Raw genomic sequence first — 12324 nt, 5'->3', positions numbered from 1 at the left:
GGTTTTTTTTTTTGGGGCGAAAAATTAAGTTTCTCCAATCTTCCCAAAACTCTGGATTCTGATAGAGGGCCATGAGACTTAGACCTGAGTGCAAAAATGGAGGCTCTAGCCCCTTCCAGAGCTGAGATATCGAAACTCAAAAATTGGGCCCGAAAAAAAAACGACAGTGGTACCCCTTACGTTTTTTTTTTTTTTTTGGGCGAAAAATTAAGTTTCTCCAATCTTCCCAAAACTCTGGATTCTGATAGAGGGCCATGAGACTTAGACCTGAGTGCAAAAATGAAGGCTCTAGCCCCTTCCAGAGCTGAGATATCGAAACTCAAAAATTGGGCCCGAAAAAAAAACGACAGTGGTACCCCTTACGTTTTTTTTTTTTTTGGGCGAAAAATTAAGTTTCTCCAATCTTCCCAAAACTCTGGATTCTGATAGAGGGCCATGAGACTTAGACCTGAGTGCAAAAATGGAGGCTCTATCCCCTTCCAGAGCTGAGATATCGAAACTCAAAAATTCGGCCCGAAAAAGAAAACGACAGTGGTACCCCTTACGTTTTTTTTTTTTGGGCGAAAAATTAAGTTTCTCCAATCTTCCCAAAACTCTAGATTCTGATAGAGGGCCATGAGACTTAGACCTGAGTGCAAAAATGGAGGCTCTAGCCCCTTCCAGAGCTGAGATATCGAAACTCAAAAATTGGGCCCGAAAAAAAAACGACAGTGGTACCCCTTATGGTTTTTTTTTTGGGCGAAAAATTAAGTTTCTCCAATCTTCCCAAAAACTCTGGATTCTGATAGAGGGCCATGAGACTTAGACCTGAGTGCAAAAATGGAGGCTCTAGCCCCTTCCAGAGCTGAGATATCGAAACTCAAAAATTGGGCCCGAAAAAAAAAAACGACAGTGGTACCCCTTACGTTTTTTTTTTGGGGGCGAAAAATTAAGTTTCTCCAATCTTCCCAAAACTCTGGATTATGATAGAGGGCCATGAGACTTAGACCTGAGTGCAAAAATGGAGGCTCTAGCCCCTTCCAGAGCTGAGATATCGAAATTCAAAAATTCGGCCCCGAAAAAAAAAACGACAGTGGTACCCCTTAGGTTTTTTTTTTGGGCGAAAAATTAAGTTTCTCCAATCTTCCCAAAACTCTGGATTCTTATAGAGGGCGATGAGACTTAGACCTGAGTGCAAAAATGGAGGCTCTAGCCCCTTCCAGAGCTGAGATATCGAAACTCAAAAATTTTGCCCGAAAAAAAAACGACAGTGGTACCCCTTACGTTTTTTTTTTTTGGGCGAAAAATTAAGTTTCTCCAATCTTCCCAAAACTCTGGATTCTGATAGAGGGCCATGAGACTTAGACCTGAGTGCAAAAATGGAGGCTCTAGCCCCTTCCAGAGCTGAGATATTGAAACTCAAAAATTGGGCCCGAAAAAAAAACGACAGTGGTACCCCTTACGTTTTTTTTTTTTGGGCAAAAAATTAAGTTTCTCCAATCTTCCCAAAACTCTGGATTCTGATGGAGGGCCATGAGACTTAGACCTGAGTGCAAAAATGGAGGCTCTAGCCCCTTCCAGAGCTGAGATATCGAAACTCAAAAATTGGGCCCGAAAAAAAAAACGACAGTGGTACCCCTTACGTTTTTTTTTTTTGGGCGAAAAATTAAGTTTCTCCAATCTTCCCAAAACTCTGGATTCTGATAGAGGGCCATGAGACTTAGACCTGAGTGCAAAAATGGAGGCTCTAGCCCCTTCCAGAGCTGAGATATCGAAATTCAAAAATTCGGCCCGAAAAAAAAAACGACAGTGGTACCCCTTACGTTTTTTTTTTGGGCGAAAAATTAAGTTTCTCCAATCTTCCCAAAACTCTGGATTCTTATAGAGGGCCATGAGACTTAGACCTGAGTGCAAAAATGGAGGCTCTAGCCCCTTCCAGAGCTGAGATATCGAAACTCAAAAATTGGGCCCGAAAAAAAAACGACAGTGGTACCCCTTACGTTTTTTTTTTTTGGGCGAAAAATTAAGTTTCTCCAATCTTCCCAAAACTCTGGATTCTGATAGAGGGCCATGAGACTTAGACCTGAGAGCAAAAATGGAGGCTCTAGACCCTTCCAGAGCTGAGATATCGAAACTCAAAAATTGGGCCCGAAAAAAAAAACGACAGTGGTACCCCTTACGTTTTTTTTTTTTTGGGCGAAAAATTAAGTTTCTCCAATCTTCCCAAAACTCTGGATTCTGATGGAGGGCCATGAGACTTAGACCTGAGTGCAAAAATGGAGGCTCTAGCCCCTTCCAGAGCTGAGATATCGAAACTCAAAAATTGGGCCCGAAAAAAAAAAAACGACAGTGGTACCCCTTACGTTTTTTTTTTTTTGGGCGAAAAATTAAGTTTCTCCAATCTTCCCAAAACTCTAGATTCTGATAGAGGGCCATGAGACTTAGACCTGAGTGCAAAAATGAAGGCTCTAGCCCCTTCCAGAGCTGAGATATCGAAACTCAAAAATTGGGCCCGAAAAAAAAACGACAGTGGTACCCCTTACGTTTTTTTTTTTTTTTGGGCGAAAAATTAAGTTTCTCCAATCTTCCCAAAACTCTGGATTCTGATAGAGGGCCATGAGACTTAGACCTGAGTGCAAAAATGGAGGCTCTATCCCCTTCCAGAGCTGAGATATCGAAACTCAAAAATTCGGCCCGAAAAAGAAAACGACAGTGGTACCCCTTACGTTTTTTTTTTTTGGGCGAAAAATTAAGTTTCTCCAATCTTCCCAAAACTCTAGATTCTGATAGAGGGCCATGAGACTTAGACCTGAGTGCAAAAATGGAGGCTCTAGCCCCTTCCAGAGCTGAGATATCGAAACTCAAAAATTGGGCCCGAAAAAAAAACGACAGTGGTACCCCTTATGGTTTTTTTTTTGGGCGAAAAATTAAGTTTCTCCAATCTTCCCAAAAACTCTGGATTCTGATAGAGGGCCATGAGACTTAGACCTGAGTGCAAAAATGGAGGCTCTAGCCCCTTCCAGAGCTGAGATATCGAAACTCAAAAATTGGGCCCGAAAAAAAAAAACGACAGTGGTACCCCTTACGTTTTTTTTTTTGGGGGCGAAAAATTAAGTTTCTCCAATCTTCCCAAAACTCTGGATTATGATAGAGGGCCATGAGACTTAGACCTGAGTGCAAAAATGGAGGCTCTAGCCCCTTCCAGAGCTGAGATATCGAAATTCAAAAATTCGGCCCGAAAAAAAAAAACGACAGTGGTACCCCTTAGGTTTTTTTTTTGGGCGAAAAATTAAGTTTATCCAATCTTCCCAAAACTCTGGATTCTTATAGAGGGCGATGAGACTTAGACCTGAGTGCAAAAATGGAGGCTCTAGCCCCTTCCAGAGCTGAGATATCGAAACTCAAAAATTTTGCCCGAAAAAAAAACGACAGTGGTACCCCTTACGTTTTTTTTTTTTTGGGCGAAAAATTAAGTTTCTCCAATCTTCCCAAAACTCTGGATTCTGATAGAGGGCCATGAGACTTAGACCTGAGTGCAAAAATGGAGGCTCTAGCCCCTTCCAGAGCTGAGATATTGAAACTCAAAAATTGGGCCCGAAAAAAAAACGACAGTGGTACCCCTTACGTTTTTTTTTTTTTTGGGCGAAAAATTAAGTTTGTCCAATCTTCCCAAAACTCTGGATTCTGATAGAGGGCCATGAGACTTAGACCTGAGTGCAAAAATGGAGGCTCTAGCCCCTTCCAGAGCTGAGATATCGAAACTCAAAAATTGGGCCCGAAAAAAAAACGACAGTGGTACCCCTTACGTTTATTTTTTTTTTGGGCGAAAAATTAAGTTTCTCCAATCTTCCCAAAACTCTGGATTCTGATAGAGGGCCATGAGACTTAGACCTGAGTGCAAAAATGGAGGCTCTATCCCCTTCCAGAGCTGAGATATCGAAATTCAAAAATTCGGCCCGAAAAAAAAAAACGACAGTGGTACCCCTTACGTTTTTTTTTGGGCGAAAAATTAAGTTTCTCCAATCTTCCCAAAACTCTGGATTCTGATAGAGGGCCATGAGACTTAGACCTAAGTGCAAAAATGGAGGCTCTAGCCCCTTCCAGAGCTGAGATATCGAAACTCAAAAATTGGGCCCGAAAAAAAAAACGACAGTGGTACCCCTTACGTTTTTTTTTTGGGCGAAAAATTAAGTTTGTCCAATCTTCCCAAAACTCTGGATTCTGATAGAGGGCCATGAGACTTAGACCTGAGTGCAAAAATGGAGGCTCTAGCCCCTTCCAGAGCTGAGATATCGAAACTCAAAAATTCGTCCCGAAAAAAAAACGACAGTGGTACCCCTTACGTTTTTTTTTTTTGGGCGAAAAATTAAGTTTCTCCAATCTTCCCAAAACTCTGGATTCTGATAGAGGGCCATGAGACTTAGACCTGAGTGCAAAAATGGAGGCTCTAGCCCCTTCCAGAGCTGAGATATCGAAATTCAAAAATTCGGCCCGAAAAAAAAAACGACAGTGGTACCCCTTACGTTTTTTTTTGGGCGAAAAATTAAGTTTCTCCAATCTTCCCAAAACTCTGGATTCTGATAGAGGGCCATGAGACTTAGACCTGAGTGCAAAAATGGAGGCTCTAGCCCCTTCCAGAGCTGAGATATCGAAACTCAAAAATTGGGCCCGAAAAAAAAAAAACGACAGTGGTACCCCTTACGTTTTTTTTTTTTGGGCGAAAAATTAAGTTTCTCCAATCTTCCCAAAACTCTGGATTCTGATAGAGGGCCATGAGACTTAGACCTGAGTGCAAAAATGGAGGCTCTAGCCCCTTCCAGAGCTGAGATATCGAAACTCAAAAATTGGGCCCGAAAAAAAAACGACAGTGGTACCCCTTATGTTTTTTTTTTTTTGGGCGAAAAATTAAGTTTCTCCAATCTTCCCAAAACTCTGGATTCTGATAGAGGGCCATGAGACTTAGACCTGAGTGCAAAAATGGAGGCTCTAGCCCCTTCCAGAGCTGAGATATCGAAACTCAAAAATTCGGCCCGAAAAAAAAACGACAGTGGTACCCCTTACGTTTTTTTTTTTTTTGGGCGAAAAATTAAGTTTCTCCAATCTTCCCAAAACTCTGGATTCTGATAGAGGGCCATGAGACTTAGACCTGAGTGCAAAAATGGAGGCTCTAGCCCCTTCCAGAGCTGAGATATCGAAACTCAAAAATTCGGCCCGAAAAAAAAAACGACAGTGGTACCCCTTACGTTTTTTTTTTTTGGGCGAAAAATTAAGTTTCTCCAATCTTCCCAAAACTCTGGATTCTGATAGAGGGCCATGAGACTTAGACCTGAGTGCAAAAATGGAGGCTCTAGCCCCTTCCAGAGCTGAGATATCGAAACTCAAAAATTGGGCCCGAAAAAAAAACGACAGTGGTACCCCTTATGGTTTTTTTTTTGGGCGAAAAATTAAGTTTCTCCAATCTCCCCAAAACTCTGGATTCTCTGGAAGGGGCTAGAGCCTCCATTTTTGCACTCAGGTCTAAGTCTCATGGCCCTCTATCAGAATCCAGAGTTTTGGGAAGATTGGACAAACTTAATTTTTCGCCCAAAAAAAAAAAACGTAAGGGGTACCACTGTCGTTTTTTTTTTCTGGCCCAATTTTTGAGTTTCGATATCTCAGCTCTGGAAGGGGCTAGAGCCTCCATTTTTGCACTCAGGTCTAAGTCTCATGGCCCTCTATCAGAATCCAGAGTTTTGGGAAGATTGGATAAACTTAATTTTTTCGCCCAAAAAAAAAAAACGTAAGGGGTACCACTGTCGTTTTTTTTTTTCGGGCCGAATTTTTGAGTTTCGATATCTCAGCTCTGGAAGGGGATAGAGCCTCCATTTTTGCACTCAGGTCTAAGTCTCATGGCCCTCTATCAGAATCCAGAGTTTTGGGAAGATTGGAGAAACTTAATTTTTCGCCCAAAAAAAAAAAAACGTAAGGGGTACCACTGTCGTTTTTTTTTTTTCGGGCCCAATTTTTGAGTTTCGATATCTCAGCTCTGGAAGGGGCTAGAGCCTCCATTTTTGCACTCAGGTCTAAGTCGCATGGCCCTCTATCAGAATCCAGAGTTTTGGGAAGATTGGAGAAACTTAATTTTTCGCCCAAAAAAAAAAAAAAACGTAAGGGGTACCACTGTCGTTTTTTTTTCGGGCCGAATTTTTGAGTTTCGATATCTCAGCTCTGGAAGGGGATAGAGCCTCCATTTTTGCACTCAGGTCTAAGTCTCATGGCCCTCTATCAGAATCCAGAGTTTTGGGAAGATTGGAGAAACTTAATTTTTCGCCCAAAAAAAACGTAAGGGGTACCACTGTCGTTTTTTTTTTCGGGCCCAATTTTTGAGTTTCGATATCTCAGCTCTGGAAGGGGCTAGAGCCTCCATTTTTGCACTCAGGTCTAAGTCTCATGGCCCTCTATCAGAATCCAGAGTTTTGGGAAGATTGGAGAAACAAAATTTTTCGCCCAAAAAAAAAAAACGTAAGGGGTACCACTGTCGTTTTTTTTTCGGGCCGAATTTTTGAGTTTCGATATCTCAGCTCTGGAAGGGGCTAGAGCCTCCATTTTTGCACTCAGGTCTAAGTCTCATGGCCCTCTATCAGAATCCAGAGTTTTGGGAAGATTGGAGAAACTTAATTTTTCGCCCGAAAAAAAAAAAAGTAAGGGGTGCCACTGTCGTTTTTTTTTTTCGGGCAGAATTTTTGAGTTTCGATATCTCAGCTCTGGAAGGGGCTAGAGCCTCCATTTTTGCACTCAGGTCTAAGTCTCATGGCCCTCTATCAGAATCCAGAGTTTTGGGAAGATAGGAGAAACTTAATTTTTCGCCCGAAAAAAAAGAAAAGAAAAGGGGTACCACTGTCGTTTTTTTTTCGGGTCGAATTTTTGAGTTTCGATATCTCAGCTCTAGAAGGGTCTAGAGCCTCCATTTTTGCACTCAGGTCTAAGTCTCATGGCCCTCTATCAGAATACAGAGTTTTGAGAAGATTGGAGAATCTAAATTTTTCGCCCGAAAAAAAAAAACGAAAGGGGTACCACTGTCGTTTTTCTGTTGGGTCGAATTTTTGAGTTTCGATATCTCAGCTCTGGAAGGGTCTAGAGCCTCCATTTTTGCACTCAGGTCTAAGTCTCATGGCCCTCTATCAGAATCCAGAGTTTTGAGAAGATTGGAGAAACTTAATTTTTCACCCGAAAAAAAAAAAAAAGAAAAGGGGTACCACTGTCGTTTTTTTTTTCGGGTCGAATTTTTGAGTTTCGATTTCTCAGCTCTAGAAGGGTCTAGAGCCTCCATTTTTGCACTCAGGTCTAAGTCTCATGGCCCTCTATCAGAATCCAGAGTTTTGGGAGGATTGGAGAAACTTAATTTTTCACCCGAAAAAAAAAAAAGAAAAGGGGTACCACTGTCGTTTTTTTTTTTCGGGTCGAAGTTTTGAGTTTCGATTTCTCAGCTCTAGAAGGGTCTAGAGCCTCCATTTTTGCACTCAGGTCTAAGTCTCATGGCCCTCTATCAGAATACAGAGTTTTGAGAAGATTGGAGAAACTTAATTTTTCGCCCGAAAAAAAACCCGAAAGGGGTACCACTGTCGTTTTTCTTTTGGGTCGAATTTTTGAGTTTCGATATCTCAGCTCTAGAAGGGTCTAAACGGTTCTGTAAGGGATTCGGTCACTCTAAACCCCTCCTTTCCGAGAGCATGCTCTGCTCTGATTGGTCAGATGGCCAAGTCAATGTTTGAGGGGCAAAGTAGACGTTGTTCACGGACATATAGACTGGCATTATGGAAGTAACGATGATATTACTGACGACTTGTTTCAGGCAGTTCAGAAATGTTTCTTTCCTTTGGGAGCAATTTGATCTTTGAAACTTTACAGACCATTTAAACAGCTATATTATACACTACATGAAAGGTAATATCCGAAAAGCATAATAGGGGCACTTTACGATGATTTATTTACAGTTTTGAAGCCACCAAAACAGCCATGTCTAAACTTTGAACACAACTGATTTACACCACAAAACCCATCTTTTGTGTTCCCATCTCTGTTAGAGAGCTCATGCGTTTGTATGCAATGCTGTGGTCCGGCTCGATCCTGTTCACTACAAGGCTTTGATAAGAACGCAGATTGCGTCTTCTGGTTCGAAAGGCCCCTGAGAGCAGAGATGTGCTGGCTCGGCTGCTGCCTGATGGAAATAAGGGCCTATACACCAGAGAGAGAGTTTATTGGGACAGTTCACCAAAGGTACTGTAGTCATCAACAGCAAACTATGTATGCGTATCACTTTTAACGTCTTGAAACGTTTGCAAAGATTATTTTATTTTCCCATTCGTATAACATTCAACATTTTTGTGGATATAGTTGTTCCACATTTTACTAGATTTGTAAGAACAAGCATCAACTGAACAAAAACATAAAGGTTATGGTCCTTTTATGTGTTAAGCAAAAATAAAAGCTCAAGAGTTTAACACGGTTATTTTGCTCAAATAAATCCATAAAAAACATGTTGAAAGTGAAATCTGAAAAACCTAAAACCTATATTATTTCAGCTATCAGCTTTCTTGTTTTCATTTAGTTTAACTTAATTTAGTTTTAGTTTAAAATTAAAAATTAGAAAAACAAACAACAAAATCAATAAAAATACTGTACCTAAAATAAAAAAAAATCACTAGAAAAAGGATGTCAGTGAAACTAAAATAATACTGATTTAATGTTTGAAAATGAAGACTAGGCATATTACTATTGTAGCATGTAGTGTAAAATTAAATCAATATAATTAATAAAAAATAAGTATTTAATTTAAACGTAGAATAGTAATATATTTTCACGTAGTTAGAGTTAAAAAAATAATATACATTATATTATATAACAAATGTGCTGTTATTGAAAATTAGTGAGATATTAACTTAAAATTTAAGGGGGTACTTCAAGAAAACATTTAATCTCAAAGGGGTTCAGTTAAAAATAATAATTTTTAAACTGCAAGAATCGCCAACTGAAAAAAAAGTCACCCGATCGACATGTAAAACAACTTACTGCAGTTTTTATATGATGTTGTTCAGGGGTGGATTACCATGAGAGCAAATTTGAATATTCAGATATGAACGTCCCAGTGTTTAACATTCTTGGAATTCCGCTTGTCCAATTAAATTAGTCAAGTGTATCTAACTGTTGTGTAATGGATGAAGTAAACTCAATACTGTAAATCTATTGTGTAGACAAAGCCATCCACATCATGTTTCATCCTGATGCCAACTATCCTTCAGGGTCAGATAAGGTCACAATTGTGAATCAACTAATTGCGTCAGTGTAAAAACCTTCCAGTAACCTCTCTCGGATTGAATAGGGAGAGATGTGCTGAACTTTGTGGTACGAAACCAACAACATGACCTCCTCCGCAGGACAGCCATGAACAAAGACCATCAGGTCATCAGACTATAATATCATACAACTGAACACGCACTAGGCCTAACAGTCCAGAGAATCCCCGGTATTAAGTGTGTGTATAATCCCTGAGGTGTTTGTCAGGTGGAGTATGTTCACGCCGTATTTCGAGGTGTGTGACTCTGATGGCATCTCAGCCGTGAGGATTCTGGGCTCCTGCTGTAACACACGATGTCTTTCTGAGCAAGAGCTTCAGGTCAGAAACCCTCCAGTAGACCATTTGCATCGCCCAGCTTTTACATACTGCGCCCATTATACTCTTTTCTCATTTATTGGGGCATCAGGTGGTCTCCACTATTGGTGATAGTGTTGGGCGCATATGGAAGAGGTGGCCTGGATATAGTGAGGAATGTAACATGGATCATGAGTATTTTGGACTGGATGGTAAGATTAATACCCACAATCATATTGTGTGGTGTACTTGTGAAAATGTCTTCTATTTTACTTTTCTTTTTCTTTTTTTTACATTACAAAAAATATTTCATCACACATTTCTTTATTTTATAGCATTATGTTTCTGTATTCACTACCATTCAAATGTTTGGAGTTGATAAGAATTTCAATGTTTGAATTTCAATTTCAACGCTTCATTTATTTGATCAAATAATACAGTAAAAACAGTACTGTGAAATATTATCAATGTTGAAAACTGTTGTGGTCTAATAATTTATTTAATATCACCATGCTACTTTTTCAGGATTCATTGATGAATAGAAAAGATAAGGATTTATGATTCCAATAGTCCACTTTAGACATTCATATATAAGTAATTTTGCAACTACATGTCAACAAGCAGCCGTCCGTCCGTCCGTCCATCCCATCCATCCGTCTATCTATCTATCTGTCTGGATAGTTTTACTATCTGCCACCCAGATACAAAGCTGATAGAATAATTGTGGTTTCTTTTACAACTAAAATTTATTTTTGATAATAGTGTGACTATTTTGAATTCAGCAGAGCTACAGATTCAGGAGTGACTACTAAAACATCTCTTTCTTCCTCAGTACCTCAAGGAATGAATTTGAACACCAAAGTGCTGTTACTAGCTGCTACCTTCCTGCTGGTAAGCTGCCAACCACACAGATATATTATTAATATGTGACAGCTTTATCATTGATCTTTTTCTGTTTGCAGAATCATATGTTTTTTGAGATGAGCTAAGTGGAAATGGCATAATTATCTTCTGGGACATTAAAGACATCTGCTTCACCTCTAAAATGGAGAGTGAACCCATATAGTAAAACTATGGTGAACACTTAAAAACATGGAGCAGTTTACTGATCCAATCGCATCTGAGCTGGATAGTGTAGTGCACATCAAGAATCCCTGTACAGAGCCTCTCTACACCTCTATAAACAACTAAACACACCAAAATAGCAATGTGTTGCAAAATGTTGTCTTTTCTAGCAAGTACAGTACAAGCCCTTTTAATATAATTCTAATGTACAGTTTGTGATTTTGCTCTAAAATCTTTTCATGATTTTAATCAAGTAAACATGTCTAACTTTTTTTGTATTGTTAGTAAATATTTCAAGATGAACACTTACTAGCAAATTAAAAAAAAATGTTAAATATGAGTATCAAATATGATGCATTTGGCTTTTGGGGAATGTATGTTTATTTGTATATCTTTAAATTACCGTTGTATTGCATTACATGATATGTTTCACAATTAAAACTACTAATTTTTTACCATAAAACTAAGCATTTAAATAATACTAAATATTTTAGATATATTGTTGAGATATACAGTCTGACAACTATATTGTAAGCATACTGTTATATTGTTATAAAGATTTCATTAATTTACCAGCTAAATTAATTGGCCATATAAATTACAGCAATTGTAACAAATTGCATATGTTGGCTTGGTTTGGGCCTCTGAATAAATTTGAGTTGTTGTTTTTTTTCTTCTCGAGCTCCATGTTCTCCTATATATCATACATATTATAAATGTTAAATGTTCAATGCACTATATTTGTTTGTTTATAATTTAACACCATGCCAGCTTCCGTGGCTATTTTCATGATGGGAAGTTAAATATGAACAGAAAAAAATAATACTTTTTTTTTGTTCAAAACGTTTGTAAGTTGATATTTGATGATAAAAACAATCTATTACTAAAAAAGTCCTCACTTCATTCAAATATTTCAGATGAATTAACAAAATAGTAAACAGTCCTAGAGGAATTATTGAAAAGCATGAAGTGATGCCAAAATTTTGGACTGGAATGGAGGACTTTCACCCTTTAACAGACTTTTTAGCTTAAAGTGGCCTATTGGTAACAAAAAAATTACTGGACAACAAAATTTACTGGAAAAAATATTTGGGAAAAGACCTGGGGCCTGTACCATGATGGTAGTTAACAAACTCAGGGTTGCAGGATTAGTTGAGTAGACAAAACCAAACCAATCCAACCAGGCGTTGTTGGTACCATGATGCTGATCATCAACTTTCTCTGTCAACTCAGGCTTTGATCCTGAGTTTAGGTGTGACATCAGTAGTGAACAGCCAATCACATGCTGAGAAAGAGTGAAACTTTCTCGTGAGAGAAGTAACGCAATTCGCTTATTAAATAAAAGTATTAAATATTGAGAATTTAAACAAATTTACACAGCAAGAATAGCTGTCTCTATGAAAGAGGACAACTAAAGTCTCGCTACTGTAGTCGTGCAAGTAAAAGATGTGAAGTTAGTTTAGTTGATAAAGGTATAGAGAGAATTGAACTTTTAAGCTCACATGTCATTTTATAGCTTCATTTATTGATTCTAAAGTATATTTATATTACATTTTATATAGCCTACTGTATGTATTTGATTTAAAATCTGCGTAATAATAATTGATGAACTGAAATTGTACATGTGAGATCGTTTAAGGGTATAATAATTA

The 12324-nt window shown here is 38.7% G+C and overlaps 1 protein-coding gene across 1 annotated transcript in view; it reads left to right on the top strand.

The window, feature by feature from the left end:
• Positions 1 to 11409, top strand: part of LOC120495306 (phospholipid scramblase family member 5) — an 87288-nt gene extending 75879 nt beyond the window's left edge. The window contains exons 4-8 of the mRNA XM_089131079.1: positions 8043 to 8235; positions 9520 to 9631; positions 9720 to 9819; positions 10440 to 10498; positions 10570 to 11409. Of these exons, the coding sequence (XP_088987205.1) occupies positions 8043 to 8235; positions 9520 to 9631; positions 9720 to 9819; positions 10440 to 10498; positions 10570 to 10596 (491 nt within the window). The 3' untranslated portion in view covers positions 10597 to 11409. The remainder of the gene's footprint in view (positions 1 to 8042; positions 8236 to 9519; positions 9632 to 9719; positions 9820 to 10439; positions 10499 to 10569) is intronic.
• The last annotated feature ends 915 nt before the right edge of the window (positions 11410 to 12324 follow it).

This window comes from Pimephales promelas, chromosome 5, assembly GCF_988280905.1.
Source record: "Pimephales promelas chromosome 5, fPimPro1.hap1.1, whole genome shotgun sequence".
Lineage (NCBI taxonomy): Eukaryota > Metazoa > Chordata > Actinopteri > Cypriniformes > Leuciscidae > Pimephales > Pimephales promelas.
Note: the sequence above shows the minus strand (reverse complement) of the source record. Positions and strands in the feature narration are given on the sequence as shown.